General features: G+C 50.4%; 1 protein-coding gene across 1 annotated transcript in view; it reads right to left on the bottom strand.

Moving 5' to 3' along the window:
* The window catches only part of SIPA1L3 (signal induced proliferation associated 1 like 3), a 300,770-nt gene that overhangs the window by 114,802 nt on the left and 165,051 nt on the right, over positions 1 to 20,917 (bottom strand). The window contains exons 3-4 of the mRNA XM_055369256.2: positions 9,454 to 11,291; positions 3,706 to 3,836 (exon numbers count right to left, since the gene is read on the bottom strand). Coding sequence (XP_055225231.1) covers positions 3,706 to 3,836; positions 9,454 to 10,981 — 1,659 coding nt within the window. The 5' untranslated portion in view covers positions 10,982 to 11,291. The remainder of the gene's footprint in view (positions 1 to 3,705; positions 3,837 to 9,453; positions 11,292 to 20,917) is intronic.

Genomic DNA, 20,917 nt, shown 5'->3' with positions numbered 1-20,917 from the left:
TGGATCAGAGTCCCCCACGGCTAGTTTTGTAGGTGCTGGGGTGGGAAGTGGATGGGAGCAGGTACACACTGGGAATGGCATCAAGCCAGTTTCAAACTTAGTGAACAGGAAATCACAGCAAAAAATTATATAACCCAGTATCCATGCACTAAAGTCTCATGACTCTCAGTATGTGTGACATAGTCTGGTTTTTTTTTTTTTTAATATTATACTTTAAGTTCTAGGGTACATGTGCACAACGTGCAGGTTTGTTCCATAGGTATTACATGTGCCATGTTGGTTTGCTGCACCCATTAACTTGTCATTTACGTTAGGTATTTCTCCTAATGCTATAGTCTGGTATTTTTTATTTTTTAGAGACACGGGTATCACTATGGTGCCTAGGCTGGTCTTGAACTCCAGGCTTCAAGCAATCCTTCCATCTTAACCTCCTACCCCAAAATGCTGGGATTACAGGTGTGAGCCACCATGCCTGCCTATATATTGTATTTTCTTTTTTTTTTTTTTTGAGATGGAGTCTCACTGTGTCACCCAGCCTGGAGTGCAATGGAGTGATCTTGGCTCACTGCAACCTCCACCTCTCAGGTTCAAGCGATTCTCCTGCCTCAGCCTCCTGAGAAGCTGGGATTACAGTCACCTGCTACCATGCCTAGCTAATTTTTTTTTTTGTATTTGTAGTAGAGACAGGGTTTCGCCATGTTGGCCAGTCTGGTCTCGAACTCCCGACCTCGGGTGATCCACCCGCCTCAGCCTCCCAAAGTGCTGGGATTACAGACGTGAGCCTCCACGCCCCGCCTACTGTATTTTCATTACGAACAAAAACACAAACGCTAGCACTGCGTTGGTTGAGCTCCTAACTCGTGAGTGGGTCCAGTGTGCAGTCTAAGCTGACTTAGTCAAAACCCAGAGGCAGCCGAGTGCGGCGGCCAGAACACAGGCAGGCACCCTGCCCTGCCACTCCCTGGAGGGTGCTTTGGGCAAGTCTCTTAACCTCTCTGTGCCTGTTCTGTCATCTGTAAATGAGGACAACAGGGTCTTCACCCTAGAATCGTGATGAGATTTAAGTGAGTTAATAGATATAAAAGGTATAGAATATTGCCTGACACACAGTATAAAGGAGATTTGCAGTAATAATAGCCTTCATAATAAATATTTTATATATACATATGTGTATGTATATATTTTTGAGACCGAGTCTCACTGTGTCACCCAGGCTGGAGTCCAGTGGTGTGATCTTGGCTCACTACAACCTCTACCTCCTGGGTTCAAGAGATTCTCATGCCTCAGCCTCCCGAGCAGCTAAGACTACAAGTGTATGCTAATATACTCAGCTAATTTTTGTGTTTTTAGTAGAGACAGGGTTTTACCATATTGGCCAGGCTGGTCTTGAACTCCAGGGCTCAAGGGACCCACCTGCCTTGGCCTCCCAAAGTGCTGGGATTACAGGTGTGAGCCGCTGCACCCAGCCTATTTATAAGTATATGACTGTAGGCGTCATTTCACCACCCAGCAGTTGCCCATATGTCCTAAAACAGCCAGATGCAGTGTGAGCTGTCACCTCTCATTCTGCTCTGGTGCTCATCTGGCCAGAAAGGTGGGTAGAGGGAGGAGAGGGCTGGGGAGACAGAGGCTGGTGACCACCTGTGGTTTGGCGCACATGGTTTTAGGGCTGCCTCTTCCCGGCTACTGCAAAGCCTCCACGCCATCCCATTCCCCCAACTCAGTGGGAAGGTCTTGGTCAGGGGATGAGGTGACGGCACTCCGAGCTGCATCTGCTAGCCTGGATGAGATCCAGGACTTGGCTGGCCCCACAATCAAGTCCTTGGCAGCCTCAGCCTGCTAGGCGTCCATGTCTGGGCAAAGGCCAGGCCCAAGGGGCTGGGGCAATGCAGGCTGAGGGAGACCCATTTTGGAGGGCCTGCCTAGCTGGCAAATGCCACTTTTCTGAAAGGTCTTCCTTATTTGGGTCTTCTGGGCCTCTCTGTCATTTCTGCTTCCCTGGGTCCCCTCTTTTTTCTGAGGATCTGCCCTGCCTCCTCCTCCAGGGAGCTCTGGTGGAACTGTCAATCACAGTGCCTGGCCCTGCCCCTGGACCCAGGGTGGGTAACACATGCTAGACCGGGCAGTTTCCTCTACCACCCCTGATCACAGCAACTGGCTCAGGACTTGGGCTTGTGATCTAAAGCAGAGCCAGAGTTCTTCCCAGATAAATCAGTGTAAGCCTTTTTTTTTTTTTTTTTTGAGATGGAGTTTTGCATTTGTCACCTAGGCTGGAGTACAATGGCGCGATCTCAGCTCACTGCAACCTCCGCCTCCCGGGTTCAAGCAATTCTCCTGTCTCAGCCTCCTGAGTAGCTGGGATTACAGGTGCCTGCCACCACGCCCAGCTAATTTTTGTATTTTTAGTAGAGACGGGGTTTTACCATGTTGGCCAGGCTAGTCTCGAACTCCTGACCTCAGGTGACCTGCCTGCCTTGGCCTCCCAAAGTGCTGGGATTACAGGAGTGAGCCACTGCGCCTGGCCAGTCTGAGCCTTTTGGAAGAGACAGTGCAAAGATGTAGATTTGAGCAGCCCATCTCCATGTTCCCATGACATGGTGAGAGCTTGTTAGTGGCAGAAGAAAATGACACTCGCGATGCAAAAAGCAGAGCCAAGCAGAGAGTTAAAGAAGCAGAGTTCTGGAGACTGCATTTGAGTCTCTAAGTCCAGCTATGCCTGAAGCTTGCCCTACCCCTAGATTTGCAGTTACACGAACCAATGAATGCTATTTCTGACTTAAGCAAGTTAGAAATAGATTTCTGTCACTTACAATTTAGAGTCCTAATAGAGCATGGGTGCCCCAACAGGCCTTCCTCACTAGCCACAGCTGACATTTAATCCAGGGGAAGGCCTCCAGCCAGGACCATGGGCTTCTCTACTCAGAATGGAAAGTGACACATTGGGAGTACCTTGAGCTGATTGGCATAACAGCAGTACCTGTGGTTGAGAGTCCCCAGTTCCTGTCCTGCCTGAGGCTTGTTGCCTTAATTCTTTCCATTATGTAGGACACCTCACGTTCCTAAAATGATCCCTTACCTTCCCTTTTATTTCTTATGCTTATTAGAGCTAATCTCTTGCAAACAGGTTTTGTAATGTTGGGCTCTGAAGTCAGACACCCTGGACTGAAATCTTGGTCTGGCTACTGGTTCACTGATCCTATAGAAATCATTTAATTTTTTTTTTTTTTTTTTGAGACACAGTCTCACTCTGTCACCCAGGCTGGCAGGCTGGAGTGCAGTGGCATAAACTCAGCTCACTGCAGCCTCTGCCTCTCAGGTTCAAGCAATTCACCTGGCTCAGTCTCCCCAATAGCTGGGATTACAGGCGCGTGCTACCACACCTGGCTAATTTGTATTTTTGGTAGAGATGGGGTTTCGCCATGTTGGTCAGGCTGGTCTTGAACTCTTGACCTCAAGTGAGCCACCCGCCACGCTTCCCAAAGTGCTGGGATTACAGGCGTGAGCCACCATGCCTGGCCAGAAGTCATTTAAATTCTGCATCTTAGTTTCTTCCTCTGTGAGATGGAGAGACTAACAGGATTGCTCTCCCGGGGTTGTTGGGAGGATTCCATGAGATGAAGCTGGGGAAGCGTTTGCCCCCAGAACCTGGCTCGAGATGTGAGTGGCTATGATTTCTTTAATAAGAACGAGAGTGATGGGACCTACCTCGCGGGTCCGGAAGATGATCCTGTATTGGTACTGAGGTCCGTGCTCCTTGTGGTCTTCCAGCTTCTCCCGCTTAATGCTCACAGCCACTGGCCCCAGCTTCTCATCCACGCCGAAGTAATTGGCATGTTCTAAGAAGGAAGAGCAGGCGAGTTCAGGCTCAGCTGTCTGGGAAGGAGGGGCCCTGATGCCCAGCAGGCCTGCAGACAGGGCGACCAGGCAGGGTCCTGTGCAATCTGTGGGATGCTGGTCACGCAAACCTCATGCCTGGTCACAGACACCCCCAGTGGAGAAACTGTAAGAGGCAAAAGCCCACCTTACTGTACCACCTGCCAAGCCACAGAACTTTTCTGAGCCTCAGCGCTCTCATCTGAGAAAACAGGACCTTGACGCCACCCACAATTCAGAGAGTGGATGTGAAGGCAAAATGAAGCTACAAATATGAAACGCTTAGTACAGTGCATGGCATGCCATCAACCCAGCATCACTGTGATTAATCCCGTGTTTGCAAATGGTCCACTTGGTTTAACTGCAGATTAGCCCTTGTGAAACTGTTAAGTAAGATTCTAGAGAGCCTCCTCACATCTGGGCTCTGCCCCTTAATAGATGTCTGGCCCCAGCCAAGTCGCTAGATAGCATTTTCAGCCGTAAAGTTAAAGGTGGACCCAGCCTTCAGCACCGTGCCAGGCACATAGTACGCACATGATGAGTGCTGGCAATGACCATCCCCAGTTGTTGGTGCCTGTCAGGGACCACGATAGGGGCCCCTAGGCATCACCTTTATCTCACCATGTTTCTTTACCTAGGTAACTTCAACACTGCTTTTTTTCTTTTTTTTTCTTTTTGAGACAGTTGCCCAGACTGGAGGGCATTGGCGCGATCTCGGCTCACTGCAAGCTCCACCTCCCGGGTTCACTCCATTCTCCTGCCTCAGCCTCCCGAGTAGCTGGGACTACAGGCGCCCGCCACCGTGCCCGGCTAATTTTTTATATTTTTAGTAGAGACGGGGTTTCACCGTGTTAGCCATGATGGTCTCGATCTCCTGACCTTGTGATCTGCCCACCTCGGCCTCCCAAAGTGCTGGGATTACAGGCGTGAGCCACCGTGCCTGGCCAACACTGCTGTTTTTTCCCTTAGGGTAACAGAGGCTTTAGCCAGTCATGGGACACGCCTCCTGCTCCCTCCTCTACCTGACAGCTGCCTCCTCTTTTTTTCTAAAACATGCTGTTATCTTGTAACCCTTCCAGGCAAATAGTTCTTCCTGATGTATAACCCAACTATCTCATGCTTGTGTGGGTATCCGCCAGCGGTCTGTCTTGATCCAAGTCCACAAAGTTAGCATCTACCCACCACCGGAAATTGTACTGGTACACTGAATGTTTAACTGATGGTTCTTGTTCTCATGAGATGCTCTTGGCAAATCAAAGGCTAATCTAAAGGCAAAATACTGTGTGGTAATTAATGGCCCCGATCAGAACAGCATCTGCAGAGGGTTCAACAATCTCCAGCTGATCAGAGAATGGAATAAACATTGTACTCTACAGATCACAGATACCAGCTTATTCCTGAAGCAGCTACAGGGGTTGTTGCTTTTTCCATCAATGCATATCTAGCTCCTTGCGAATCCTAGCATATAGTAGGCACTCAATAAACACTGACCAATGACTTATTTACTAGCTTTGACAAAGATTCTTTGCTTGGCCAAACTTTAGTGAGGCTTTGGAATCTTCTCCTAGGCCCATCTGTGCACCTCCTTGTAAAATCCAGTTTTAACAAAGAACGCCGTGCTAAGTCACTTTAGCAAGAACCCTGCCCCCCAACCTTATCCTCAATATCTGGACATCTTCAACACCTGATCAAGCTCTTCATCTTCCACCATACAAAGGTGATGTCTGATCATCCTGGCGTGTCATCAGCAACATTAGGTTGGTTTAGCCAGAATCTTCCTTACCTCTGACATTTCTTCTTAATAGTTTCTTCCACGCACTGATCCCCACCCTGCTTCTTGGCTATAAATTCCTACTTGACTACGCTGTATTCAGAGTTAAGCCCAATCTCTCTTCCCTACTGCCAGACTCCGCTGCAGTGGTCCCTATGCCTGCTGTGATGGTTCTGAATAAATTCTTCACTGTGCTTTAACAAATATTATTGAAGAGTTTTTGTTTTTTGAGACAGGGTATTGCTGTGTCACTCAGGCTGGAGTGCAGTGGTGCAATCATGGCTCACTGCAACCTCTGCCTCTAGGGCTGAAGCGATCCTCCCATCTCAGCCTCCACAACAGCTGGGACTACAGACATGCACCACCACACCTGGCTAAATTTTTAACCTTTTTTTGAGGTCTCACTATGTTGCCCAGGCTGGTCTCTAACTCCTGGGGCAAGTAATCATCCTACCTCGGCCTCCGAAAGTGCTGGAATTATACTTTCAGGGAGCCCTTGTGCTTGGCCAGAACGTTTTTTTCTTTAACAGCTTTCAGGGCTACAAAGAAATTTTTAAAAAGAAAACGGCTTTTTTTTTTTTTTAAAGCTCCATGATGAGTACTTCCTACCTGCCTAACAAAGAACTAAGTATTTTAATGTATAATCTTATTTGATCTTTATTTGATCCACATTCCTTTCATGTACGTATTTGTACATGTAGGTTGAAAAGAATGTGTTCTTTGTTGGTTAGGTACAAAGTTAATACATATACAGTGTAAAATCAAGTTTTCATTAGGTTATCTAAATCCTCTAAATCCTTATTTTTCAGCTACTAGATTCTGTCAACTTCAGAGAGATAATCTGTGCACTTCTGCTATGGTTGTGAATTTTTCTACTTCTCCCTGTAGCGTTTTTTTTGTTTGTTTGTTTTGGTTGAGGGGACAGAGTCTCACTCTGTCGCCCAGGCTGGATTGTGATGGTGCGATCTCGGCTCACTGCAACCTCTGCCTTCCAGCTTCAAGCGATTCTCCGGCCTCAGCCTCCCAAGTAGCTGGGATTACAGGCACCCGCCACCACGCCCAGCTAATTTTTGTATTTTTTAGTGGAGACAGGGTCTCACCATGCTGGCCAGGCTGGTCTTAAACTCCTGACCCCACGTGATCTGCCCGCCTCGGGCCTCCCAAAGTGCTGGGATTACAGGCATGAGCCAATGTGCTCAGCCAGCCTGATCCATTTTTTAAATCCAGGTACCCCTAAACCAAGTTGCCAGGTATATGAAGGTTCACAACTACCAGAATTTCTTGGCGAACTTTAAGAAACATGAAATGGCCTTCTTAGTTCCTCTAAAAGGTGCTTTCAACCTTTACATCTATTTCATGTGATACTGACATTGCCTCATTGGCTTTTTCCTTGTAAGCAACTGTCTGGAACTTCTTCTTTTTTTTTCTTTTTGAGATGCAGTCTCGCTCTGTCGCCCAGGCTGGAGCGCAGTGGCGCGACCTCGGCTCACTGCAAGCTCTGCCTCCCGGGTTCATGCCATTCTCCTGTCTCAGCCTCCCGAGTAGCTGGGACTACAGGCGCCCACCACCACGCCCGGCTAATTTTTTGTATTTTTAGTAGAGACGGGGTTTCACTGTGTTAGCCAGGATGGTCTCAATCTCCTGATCTTGTGATCACCCGCCTCGGCCTCCCAAAGTGCTGGGATTACAGGCGTGAGCCACCGCGCCCGGCCTGGAACTTATTTTTTATCCCTTTCCTTTCAATCTCTGTGTCATTCTGTTTGTGCATGTGATATTGATATAATCATCTTCATTTGTCACGCAGTCTGAAGGGTAAAACATATCACGTGGATCAGCTATGGAACAGATACCCCAAACCAAGGGCTGTCTGACTCCAAGTTGGAGCTCCAGTGTCCTGTGGGATGACTTAACTGACATTTGTTATGTTTGACAAGGACATTAAATATTTTTAAAAACTAGTTGCTGTGAGCTGGGCGTGGTGGCTCACGCCTGTAATCCCAACTCTTTGGGAGGCCAAGGTGGGTGGATCACCTGAGGTCAGGAGTTCGAGACCAGCCTGGCCAACATGGAGAAACCCTGTCTCTACTAAAACTACAAAAATTAGCTGGGCATGATAGCGAGCGCCTGTAATCCCAGCTACTCAGGAGGCTGAGGCAGGAGAATCGCGTGAACCCAGGAGGCAGAGGCTGCAGTGAGCTGAGATCGCGCCACTGTACTCCAGCCTGGGAGACAGAGCAAGACTGCCTCAAAAAAAAAAAAAAAAGAAAGAAAAAAGAAAAAAACAAAAAGAAAAAAAACAACAAAAAAACCCTAGTTGCTGTGGGGTACTAGCTGCTAGTACTTCGTCTTTTTTTTTTTTTTTAAGAAAAGCCCTCTATTCTTGGAAAAGAAAAACTTTGTCTGGCTAAAAACCTGCGTTTCCAGCCTCTTCTGCACACAGGTGTGGCCACTAACTGCAAGTAGTTGGACTGGGCTTCTGAGAAAGCTCTTTAACGCATTTATGCCGGAGGCTGCAATTTTTTGAATTTTTCCACGAGTAAAAATTCAGACCCTGGCAATGTCCTTGAGCAGTAGGCTATAACTCCCACATGCTTAGCGTTCCAATAATGAAACACTAGGCATAAGGGCATAAGGGGGTTGACTTGACAAGAGGTCTGCCTTTTTGTCCTTACCCTTTCCTCTTTTTCTCTGCCTGGAAACACAGATGTGACGCCTGGCACTCCAGCAGCCGTCTTGGTGTGGAGCAGTGGGGGATCATGCCATGCACTAAGGCTGATGTTTCACTGATGCTTAAGACTGACCATACCAGCCCTGGGCTGCTGAACTCTGGATTTCTTCACAGGAGAGTCCCTTCTATGTTGTTTAAGCCTGTTACTAGCAGTTACAAGCAATTCTCAATTTTTTTTTTTTTTTTTTTTTTGAGACAGAGTCTCACTCTGTCACCCAGGCTGGAGTGCAGTGGCATGATCTCAGCCCACCGCAACATCTGCCTCCTGGGTTCAAGGGATTCTCCTACCTCAGCCTCCCAAGTAGCTGGGATTACAGCCACACGTCACCATGCCTGGCTAATTTTTTTGTATTTTTAGTAGAGATGCGGTTTCACCATGTTGGCCAAGCTGGTCTTGAACTCCTGACCTCAAGTGATCCGCTTGCCTCAGCCTCCTAAAGTGCTGGGATTACAGGCGTGAGCCACTGCGCCGGGCAGTTCCAAGACTTTTGTATTCGCTGCTCTGTTCTGGGAACAATGTCTGCAATTTGCACATGGTGACTTCAGCTTGGTACTCAAACTGCACTTGCCTCGGAGGCCCCCTCTGACCATCCCCCACTGGGATCTGCCCCCACCCTCCGACACTCCATTTCCTTCTTCCCTGCTGTACTCTTTTCCACTGCATTTAGCACCCGACAATCCCTTGTGTATTTTTCATATTTATCCTGTTCTATGTTTGTGTTACCCATGAAAACATTAAAAGTGCTAGGAAGACAGAACATTTGTTTTAAGCTGGTTGATACTACATCCCCAGGCTCAAGAGAGTGCCTGGCACTGAGCTGTCCCCAAGCCCATATGTGCTGAGTAAATGCAGAGCTGTGTCCTGTAGCTCAAGGTTTATGGAGTGCTGCTGTGTCAGGCACAGGGCTGAGGCCCGGGTGGCTCTGCTCACCGGATCCTCACAGCCCTCCAGGAGGTCTCTGTTCCCGCCACATCCTCAGTGCCAGAGCAGGGCCTGGCACAGAGTGAATGAATGAGTAGTGGGGGTCTCGGAGGCAAGCCTCGGCCCACCCAACCTTCCCACCCACACGCCATCCGTCACCTTTGCCCACGAAGTAATCCTGGTAGTAGCGGGCGCCCAGGTCCACATGCTCGATGCTGTACTGCCGGGGCCGACTCTGCGTCCGCTGCTGCTCCTTGGGCACTTCCAGCACCGAGATGCTGGCGTTGGTGCGGTAGGCGCTCAGGGCGGGCTCTGCCAGGTGGCCCTCGCCGCTGCTCGGGGAGCCCACGGAAGCCCGGGAGAAGCTCACGTTGCGCTCACACTCGCCCCCGATCTCATTGCGGAAGTGCGGGCAGCTGAGCAGCAGGTCGTTGCTGTTATCATCGCCGAGGTCCTGCTCCAAGTTCTCCTTGCAGTTTAGGTCCTCTGTGCTGGTGAAGGCCGGGTCCAGGCCTCCGAGGCTGTGGGCCCGCGAGGCCGTGAGGGAGGCCATGGCCGAGGCGGCGGAAGCAGCCGAAGCACCCGTGGTGGTGTTCCGCCGCTGCGACACCGACACCCTGTTGGCGGCCGCCTCGTTGAGGTCGAACAGCATGCTCTGCACGTCGAAGTGGGCGAAGCTCTTCTGACACACCCACGGCCTGCTGGCTTCCGGGGGGCTCCGGCCCTCGTCGGCCTCCCCTGGGGAACGCCCAGCCTCCCCCTCGGGTTTGCTGCTCCTTAGCTTCCGAAAGATGGACGAGTCCACCGTGTCCCCGCCGCCGAGGCCCCGCGCAGGTTTCTTCCGGGCCTTCTCCTTCTCCTTCGTGGGCTGCAGTGGCAGGAGGCTGTCCTTGGCGAGCTGCCCGTTGTGGGAGTCCCCCTTGGCTCCGCCGCCGCCCCCCATGAGGTGTGGGCCAGGATCTGCCCGGAGGAGCTCGGTGAGGGCCTGGCAGCCCCGGGCGTCGGGCTGCTCGCTGCGGAACTCGTTCAGGATGTCGAAGAAGCTCTGCTCGGGCATGCCCTGCACGTCGATGGACGAGGTGCTCCCATACTCGCGGAAGAGGGGCAGCGCCCCCGTGTGCCGGGCCCCCCGCGGCTCCCCCGCGTCCTCCGCGTCACACTCGCTGAGGGTGATCTCGCTGCTGCTGCGGTGCCGAAGGGGGAGGAAGGCCCTGCCGGGGGACCGGGGCCACCCGTCCTGGAACTCCACGTCTTTGGACCTTCTCCTGGAGAGTCGGTGGAAGGCTTTGGACCCTGAGGAAGCCGGGGTGCTGGTGGGGGGCTGTCCGTTCTGTATGCTCCTCATGGAGTGGGCCATCTTGGTGGCCTTTGTGCCATCTGTGTCCTGGGAGGGGCTTGGGTTGCTGTGCTCTCTCAGGGCCTCCCGCTTGGGCGGCCAGTCGGCCACCCTTGCGCGCACACCCATCTTGGGCATTGCGGGAGTGGTGGGGCTGGGGCGGGTGGTGGCGGTGGTGGTGGCGGTAGCCGGGCTCTCGCCAAGAGGCTGGGACATGCTGCCATTCTGGGCCCAGAATCCCAAGGGAGCGTAGTCCCCTGTGTGTGGCCCAGGGAGGACATCGCCCGCCCTGGCGCCACAGCTGGCTGCCAGGTCCACACCATCGCTGGGGATGGCCCGATAGGTGGTCATAGTCCACGGGCACTGGAGTGCTGCTGGCCCCGTACGCTGTGGTGTCACTCTATGGGGTCCCCCAGCCCTCAGCCATTGTTCAGGGCAGCCAGGCCCAGGATGAAGGATGCTGGGCCCTGAAACCTGACAGGAAGGTTGTGAGCCTGTGGAGTCCAGTTCTCCACCATCGCTGTGCACAGCTGAGCCAGGACAACCTCAGGAGGCAGGTGCTGTCCTGGGGGCTCCAGACCGAGTGGCTCAGTAGTACACAGCAGGCAGTAGCTGTGGTCGCCCGCCAGCTGGAGGCAGCAAGGATGTTGTCCTTGCCATGCTGAAATGGAAGAAAAGGAAAATATGAGCTGCGATGGCCGTGTTACTGCTCCCAGAAAGTGGGACATGTGACTTTTCTTGACAGCCTTACTCATTAAAAAAATCTTTTTATTATGGAAATTTGCAAACATACTCAAAAGCAGAGAGGAGACTGAGTCACCCATCAGCTCCAACAACCACTAACTATTTTCCATTCCCATTTCATCTATTCACCCAGCCTTGTGACCTTCTTTGTTTCTGATAGAATGTTTTAGAGTAAACCCCAGACATCATTTTTTTTTTTTTTTTTGAGACAGAGTCTCGCTCTGTCACCCAGGCTGGAGTGCAGTGGCATGTGCTTGGCTCATTGCAACATCCACCTCGAAGGTTCGAATGATTCTCCTGCCTCAGCCTCCCAAGTAGCTGGAATTCCAGCATGCACTACCATGCCCGGCTAATTTTTCTTATTTTTAGTAGAGACGGGGTTTTGTCATATTGGCCAAACTGGTCTCGAACTCCTGGCCTCAGGCAATCCCCGCCCGCCTCAGCCTCCCAAAGTGCTGGGATTACAGGCATGAGCCACCATACCTGACCAGACATCAGGTCATTTCACCCATAAATATTTTAGCTTGTATCTCTAGTACATAAGATTTAAAAAAAAATCACAGTAACATTATCATACTCATCTAAATTAAAAAGAATTCTTTAATGTCATGCACTACCCTGCCTGCATTACATTTCCCATCATTGTCTCGCAGGTGTCTTTTGTGAGCTGGTTTGTTCGAAATCATCCTCTGCTTATGCAGGTATTTTCTCAAGTCTCCTCTACTCTACAATGGCCACCTTCCTTTATTTTGATGCTCTTTACTTGTTGAAGGAAAGGGGTCACCTGTCCTGTGGATTTCCCCACTTTCAGGATCCCTGAGGTGCCACTTAACATGTTCCTCTGCCCCCTGTATTTCCTGTGAACTGGTGGCTTCATGCAGAGGCCAGACTATTGTCCACCTGCTCTGTTGTTTGCTCAGCTCAGCTACTCTGCCAGAAAGGAAGTGAAAATGACAGATGAGTCAACATGAGCACCAGTGGAGTTTGGGGAGGAAAGCCGCAGAAGGAATGTCTCTAGAAATCCATGTGGTTACTGCAGACTATGACTGGGTAAATCAGAGCCCATCACTTTTTCACTGAGACCTCCCCAGTGACTACTTACTGCATTAAAACACCATCCAAACTCCTTCCCCTGCTCCACAAGCCCCGCAGGATCTGGCTTCGATGTCTCTCCCCATCCCTGACTAAGCTCTGATCATACTGGCCTTCTTTTCTGTTCTGATGCACCAAACCTTATCCAGGACATCTGATATCCTTCCTCAGTCCTTCTTGGGGCTGGTTCCTTCCTGGGGCTGGTTCCTTCCCACGATGTCAGTTCTTCCATGGAGACTTCCGGCTGGGCACGGTGGCTCACACCTGCAATCCCAGCACTTTGGGAGGCCAAGGCGGGTGGATCACTTGAGCCCAGCAGCTCAAGACCAGCCTGGCCAACATGGCAAAACCCCATCTCTACTAAAAATACAAAAATTAGCCAGGCATGGTGGCATGTGCCTGTAGTCCCAGCTACTCAGGGGGCTGAGGTAAAAGGATCGCTCGAACCCGGGAGGTTGAGATTGCGTGAGCCACGATCACACCACTGCACTCCAGCCTGGGCAACAAAGCGAGATCCTATCTCAAAAAAAAAAAAAAAATCCCCCAAAACAAAAACAAACACAAAAACCTTCCCAAATCACCCTATAGAGACAGAGAAGCCCGGTCTTCTGGAAGCCTTTCTTAATTACCCACTCTACTTTCTTCCAATTTTTCTTAGCAGTTGTTCGTTCTGTCTACTGGCTAGGTCCACCACTCAAATGTTGGCTCCAGAATGGCAGGGATGTCTGTGTTGTTCACTGATGCATCCCCAGTGCCTAGAACAGTTGAGACGGAGTCTCGCTCTGTTGCCCAGGCTGGAGTACAGTGGCGCGATCTCGGCTCACTGCAAGCTCCGCCTCCTGGGTTCACGCCATTCTCCTGCCTCAGCCTCCCGAGTAGCTGGGACTACAGGTGCCTGCCACCATACCTGGCTAATTTTTTTGTATTTTTAGTAGAGACAGGGTTTCACCGTGTTAGCCAGGATGGTCTCGATCTCCTGACCTTGTGATCCGCCTGCCCTGGCCTCCCAAAGTGCTGGGATTACAGGCGTGAGCCATCTAGAACGTCCAGGACGTTCGTTCAGTATTATACATATGAGTGAACAGATGGCCTCTGCCTAATTGGAGGTGTAAGTACCTCCTGATTTGCAGGCCCCTGGGGAAGGGAGTCTGTGCTTCTGTCCAGCACATAAAACACCCTGCGGGGTCACTTCCCTTTGTCTCCACCTTGAACTTCTAGAAGATGAAAATCCTGCTGGAGAGGAAGGGGAAAGTGGGTCGCCGTCTGTGATGGAAGCTGTTGACTGCCCAGCAGCCGTGCCCGCTCCCTCCTGCCAACGGAACTGATTTTGCTCAGGGCAGTGGAGTGCTGCTTTGGGCCACGCACTTGGTTCAAGGTGACCTCTAACTTTTCTTTCCCTGGGAATCTAGAGCTGGATGCAGCCGTTCTTGATCAACGGCTATTGGAGCTTCCTGTGTGAGAAAGTAGCAGGCCTCTTCTGCGTGTATGTGTCTGTGTGTGTGTGTCTGTGTGTGTGTGCGTCTCTGTGTATGTCTGTGTGTGCGTCTCTGTGTATGTCTGTGTGTGCGTGTGTCTGTGTGTGTGCGTGTCTGTGTGCGTCTGTGTGTGTGTGTGTGCATGTCTGTGTGCCTGTGTGTGTGTGTGTGTGTGTGTGTGTGTGTGTGTGTGTGCATGTATGCGCATGTGTAGGGGGGCTTTTCCTGATTTATGCCCAGTTATGGAGCGCACTGGCAGAGATCACAAGGGAAGCTCAAAGCAGATTCAAGGAGCAAATAGCAAGGGGAGCCTGAAGCCTCTGAAAAAGTGAGCACCAGAAGAGGGCAGGTGGAGAGTGGGGAGCAAGGGGGAGCCCCTCTTCCTGGTGCCCCACGAGAACACAAACGATCCTGAAGATGTTGCCGGGAGGCAGCACAGGGATGGGCTAAAGAAGAGAGAGGAAGCTGGAAAGCCCTCAGGGTCGAGTTGCCTAAGGGAGACAGGAGAGAGGCCAAGAGGAGCCTGCACTGACCTGGATGGCAGGACATCTTCTGACAATCAAGGCTTGCGGGAGTATGGGTGTCAGATCATCTGATTTTCCAAGAGAAATCAGAAATCTAGAGTTGCATGTAACATTTCCCAACTGGAAAAGCAAAAATATTGGCCAGGCGCGGTGGCTCATGCCTATAACCCCAGCACTTTGGGAGGCCGAGGCAAGTGGATTGCCTGAGGTCAGGAGTTCGAGACCAGCCTGGCTAACATGGTGAAACCCCGTCTCTACTAAAAATAGAAACGTTAGCTGGGTGCAGTGGCGCACACCTGTAGTCCCAGCTACGTGGGAGGCTGAGGCAGGAGGATTGCTTGAACCTGGGAGGTGGAGGATGCAGTGAGCCGAGATTGCTCCACTGCACTCCAGCCTAGGCGACAGAGTGAGACTCCATCTCAAAAAAAAAAAAAAGAAAAAGAAAGAAGAAAAAACAACAGAAACAACAACAAACTATCATGCAGAGATGATTGGAAGAATTTTCAAAAAACTAATAGTGCTTGCCTCTGTGTGTCTATCCCCACCACTCCCAGGCCCTTCCTCTGCTCCATTTTTCTCCTTAGCACTTATGAACAGGCTTACTTCTTTTTCTTATTCATTTTTATTATTTTTTTTTAGAGACAGGGTGTTTCTCTGTTGTCAAGGCTGGAGTGCAGTGGTACAATCATAGCTCACTATAGCCTCAAACTCCAGGGCTCAAGTGATCTTCCTGCCTCAGCCTTCTGAGTAGCTAGGACTACAGATGCACGTCACCATGCCCAGCTAATTTTTAAATTTTTGGTAGAGGTGGGGTCTTAGTATGTTGCCCAGGCTGGTCTCAAACTCCTGGGCTCAAGTGATCTTCCCACCTCAGCCTCCCAATGTACTGGGATTACAGGTGTGAGGCACCGTGCCCAGCCTCCTCAATGACTTTCTCACTGGCATCTGGGAACTCATCTGCTGCCTCTGGTTGGCAGAAGCTGCTTCTCCTGCCATCTTGACATTTTTTAAGCCATACTCTTTCTAAAATTATCAAACCATCCTTTGCTGGCATTAAATTCCCCAGCTTGAGATCCTCCTTCTTCCTTTTGCTTTAGGTTGCCATGTAATGACTTCACTTTTTCTCGAAGCAAATTACAATCTATAGGTATGCCTTATAGCAATCCTGTACCCACATAGAAGCTGCATTTGCAACACGAGATAAAAATATAATTTGTAAACAGTGCAAGGTTTTTGTGCCTGCTGGCATACATGCAGTGACAGCTTCATGAATTTCCTTTTCATTTTTTACGATGGTCCTCACACTGGATTCATTTATCTGGAAATGGCGGGCAACTGCAGCTGCAGACCTCCATCGATGGCACATATCAAGCAATTGCATATTTTCTTGTAATGTTATGACTTTTCTCTGCTTCTTGGGACAACTTCCAGCATCACTAGTGGCACTTTGTACGGGTCCCCTGAGGTTATTCAGGGCTTACAGTATTGCACTAAACACGATGAAAACTAGGTGAGAACCTCTAGGGATCATTTTTTACTGCGATGTGCAATTTGCTGGAGAGACAAACTGCTCATGCGCAGATGATGAGTGTCACACGGTGTTTCAAACGGATACTCACAACACTTGAGTTCACCACAGTAGCAACAGGAGGTGGTCTCGAAACTATGACGGTAGTGCAGTGTGTACTGCAGTTAATTTCATGCAGTTATGATTTAATTCTGCATGTTTATGTTTGTTTACATTTGGCTTGGCAGTGTGTTTGTGTGTGTGTAAGTTTTGATAAATTTTAACTTTTTAGAATGCATTTGTGTATATTTTATGGTAGCAAATGATAAAATAGAAAAATAGACTAATGCACATATATTTTATGTATTCATGACATACCTAACATTTTATTTTTATTTATGTCTTTACTTATTTATTATTATTATTATTTTTTGAGACCGAGCCTTGCTCTGTCGCCTAGGCTGGAGTGCAGTGGTGCGATCTCAGCTCACTGCAAGCTCCGCCTCCCAGGTTACGCCATTCTCCTGCCTCAGCCTCTGGAGTGGCTGAGACTACACGCGCCCGCCACCACGGCCAGCTAATATTTTTTTTGTATTTTCAGTAGAGACGGGGTTTCACCATGTTAGGATGGTCTTGATCTCCTGACCTTGTGATCTGCCTGCCTCGGCTTCCCAAAGTGTTGGGGTTACAGGCGTGAGCCACCGTGCCCGGCCATAACATTTTATTTTTTAAAAAATATTTTTAGGCTATGTGGTTCACCTGCAAGATCTTTTCTTTTTTTTTCTTTGAGACAGAGTGTTGCTCTGTCACCCAGGCTGGAGTACAGTGGCACAATCTCGGCTCACTGCAATCTCTGCTTCCCAGGATCAAGTGATTCTCCTGCCTCAGCCTCCTGAGTAGCTGGGATTACAGGTGCACACCACCATGCCTGGCCAATTTTTGTTATTTTTAGTACAGGCAGGGTTTTACCATGTTGGCAAGGCTGGCTCAAACTCCTGGCCTCGAGGGATCCGCCAGCCTCGGCCTCCCAAAGTGCTGGGATTACAGGCGTGAACCACCGCACCCACCCCTGCAAGGTCTTTTCAAATAGTTGCAAATCTCTTTTTTTTTTCTGAGACGGAGCATCACTCTGTCACCCAGGCTGGAGTGCAGTGGAGCCATCTCAGCTCACTGCAAACTCCGCCTCCCGGGTTCAAGTGATTCTCCTGCCTCAGCCTCCTGAGTAGCTCAGACTACAGGCGCCAGCCACCACGTCCAGCTAATTTTGTATCTTTTGTAGAGATGGGTTTTCTCCATGTTGGGCAGGCTGGTCTCGAACTCCCAACCTCAGGTGATCTGCCCACCTCGGCCTCCCGAAGTGCTAGGATTATAGGCGTGAGCCACCGCGCCCAGTAAATAGTTGCAAATTTCTAAAAAATTTTCCAATACATTTATTGAAAAAAATTCATGTATACATAGATCCATGCAGTTCCAACCCATGTTGTTCAAGGGTAAAATGCACTTCCTACAGAACATTAACAATAAAAACCTCAATGAAGCCGGGCACAGTGGCTCATGCCTGTAATACCCGCACTTTGGGAGGCTGAGGCGGGAGGACTGTTTGAGCCCAGGAGTCTGACACCAGCCTGGGCATTACAGTGAAACCCCATCTCTACAAAAAATTTTAAAACTTAGCCAGGCGTGGTGGCGTATGCCTGTAGTTCCAGCTATTTGGGAGGCCAAGGCTGCAGTGGGCTGTGATTGTGCCACTGCACTCCAGCCCAAGTGATAGAGCAAGACTCTATCTCAAAAATCAAACAACAACAAAACACCACATACACACACACAATGAGGGTAAACAAAATAAGTATGTGTGGGTCACACTTTGGCAGGGCTTGCTGATTTGCCAGAGAAAAGTGCAATTATTTTATCTATGATGTTTATTGTCTCCACTCTAAACTGTCAGTTACAGAATGGCAAGACTGTTTGCTTGAGAGCCTGAACCGTGCCCTATAGTCCGCTGTGCTGGGCACCAGATCCCAGGTCAAGCTGGGATGATGGCCCGCCTGAGGGCGCTGCCTGTCCTCAGCAGCCCAGCCTGTGTTATGGCTCTGCCTTCAGAGTGCAGAGTGCTGAGGGAGGATTAGTCCTTTGAGGCCACACTTAGGCTGGGTTGGGAAAACCAGTGGCCCAGATGCGACCCTGACTTGCTTATGCAAGCACCTCCCGACAGATGGGCTTTGCTGATGGCATTTGTTTCCAGCTCAGTCAGAAACCCTCAATCCATTCTGCTCCCTTCTGTGCGCACACACAGATGTTCTTGCAGGCCTTGGTCTCTCTGCACAAATCCCTTCTCCTAGCAGGTGCAGTCGAGTCTTCCTGTGACATTCAGAGGCTGAGTGGCACCCGCAGCCTCTGGGACTCAGAGGGTGCATACTGGTCTCTTTCCAGCTGTCTTCTACCGAGCTCCTCCTCCCTAAAAGCACTTGGACCTTCCCGATGGGGAACCCCCGTGATGAGAGAAGCACAGCATAGGCAGGAACCAGACTGCCTCCTGGGCTCAATCCTGGTGTGTCATGGACGGGTTATGGAAATAGTGACTCGGTTTCAATCTGTAAAATGGGTATAATACCACCTGCTCTTACTACAGTTCTGTTGTGTATCTTTGGCAGAAGTGCTTCCCCTTTCCCCCCACAGAAGCAGTTGGAGTGGGCACAGGACGTGGGCTTGGTCGGCCCAGGGTCCTCTCCTAGGACTCCGTGTGAGGTTTCTAAGAGCATGTGAGGCTGGAAAGTGTCCTTGCAGGGGCAGGGACAGTGGACCTGGCTTCTCCTGTGCAGTGACTTTTGCTGGGGACCCCTGGTTTCTTCCCTCCAGGGCTTCCTTGGCTCCTCCCTGTTTTCTAAGATTGCTCCTCTGGCCTCGTGTTCATTCTGTACATCCTCAGTGAATTGTGATTCGGCCACAGACTGCCAAGCGTGGCTTCTGCTGCTGGCATCAGAGGACCCTGAGTGACACATGGTGCTGTGTGAAGGAGGGCAGCTGGGGAACTGTATATGGGGAAAACTAGGGCAGCCTGGGAGACAGCAGCAAAATGAGGAGTGAGTGGCAGTGGGAGACAGTCAGTTGGGATGCGTTTGGCTGCAAGTAACGGAAGACTATCCAACGGTGCTTTGCACGGTGAAGACATTTAGTCATCTCATGTCACCAGGAGGCCAGATATGGCGGCTCCAGGCCTGGTGGGAAAGCTGGAGAGCGATGTGAAGCATGTCCCCCCATTCCCTCTGCCTCCCTCCTGTGCTGCAGGATTGAGCAAGTCTTCTGGCTTGCTGCGTCACGGTCACAAGCTGGTGGCCACAGCCACACTTCCCACTGAATCATGGGCAAAGGGGAAAGATAGGGATGGTGAGGGCACCGGTCTGACCCTAATCAGGAAGGAGAATCTTTCCCAGAACATTCCCCTTGCTGCAATCCTTTCTTTTATGTCCCACTGGCTAGAATGTGGATACACGGCCACTCTGGTTGCAAGGGAAGCTGGGAGAGCCAGAATTTGTAGCCATCCTGATTGTCTCTGGCCAGTGGGGACTTATCAGGGTCTGTTAGAAGAGCAGGCAACCAATGATGTATCTGTGGGTGTACATGCTCCCAGATTGCCCCTGCGACAAACAAGCAAGCACCACGGCCTTGGTGTCTTGGCTCCAAAAGGCCCAACTCTGTGAGGGCTGCAATGTCTGCCAGAAGCTCACAGGACACAGCATAGGGAAACACAAGAGCCCTCCAATGTGGACAGTTGTGGTTTACTTTCCCTGTCACCAGGACTCCTTTTTCCAACAGTCCAGACTTCCCTTTGGGAGCCTCCCCTCTCCAATGGCCACCCAATGGGCTAGAGGTGGGGCTCCTTCCCCAGCTCTGGAGCAACCCATGTGGCCTGATCAGAACCAGTGAGACCGTGATGTCTTTACCAGGAGTGCTGGAGCTGAAGGCTGTGCTTTTCCCTTTAACCCTAAGTCTGAGAAGATGTGAGGGATGGAGTCGCTGCAGCTGTCTCGTAACCATGGGAGAAGAACTATCTGTGAAGGGGACTGGGAATTAGAATCTGGGGCTGTAGTCATCATTTGAGTCTCTGCTTCAAGTTGGACACAAAGTCAGCCCTATTCCATTTCCCACCACTGGACATTTTAGTTATAAAACAAAACAACAATGAAAACATACACAAAAGCCAGTATCTACAACAGCAACTACCATGAATAGAATCCTTCTACGGCCCAGGTCCTTTCCTGAGCACTTCACACCTGTCAATTGCTATGTGTTAACCCTTTCAACAACCCCATGAGGTGGGTATCATTATTACCTCCATTTTACAGATGAGGAAAGTGAGGAGCAGACAGAGGAAGTAACGTGCCCAAGGCCACATGGCTATGAGTTGACACAGTGGGGACTCAACCCCAGCCACTTCTTACCTCAAGTCAGACAGTCCTGAGTTCAAGCACCAGCCTTCCTTGCAATCACAGGCAGCGCCTGGACCTCTGCGATTCTCATTTAAACGTGTGTCACCAATGCGGAAAACATCTCCAGCTCCCACTGCTCTCCTGAGTTCCAAACCCCCCTACTCACCTGATTACTTGACATCACCACTTACACATCTCACATGCACTGCAACTGAACATTCCCAACCTGAACTCTTGATCACTCCCCATCCACAAAATGTGTTCCTTCTTGGGACAGGCGGGATGAGCTAAGCTATGCTGCAGTAACAAATGACCCCAGATGCTCAGGGGCTTTCACAACTGAGGCTTGGTTCTTGCTCACATTTCCTGTCCATCACAGGTTGGCTGAGAGCCCTGCTCATGCCAACTTCACTCCCAGCAGACAAAGCAGCCCTTACCTGGGACCCTGCTGATCGCAAAGGAAGGAGACAGGGTTGAACCACGCACTCCAGCCTGGTTGCACAGTGAGACCCTGTCTC

Source organism: Gorilla gorilla, chromosome 20 (assembly GCF_029281585.2).
Source record: "Gorilla gorilla gorilla isolate KB3781 chromosome 20, NHGRI_mGorGor1-v2.1_pri, whole genome shotgun sequence".
NCBI lineage: Eukaryota > Metazoa > Chordata > Mammalia > Primates > Hominidae > Gorilla > Gorilla gorilla.
This window is presented reverse-complemented; position numbering and strand designations above follow the sequence as displayed.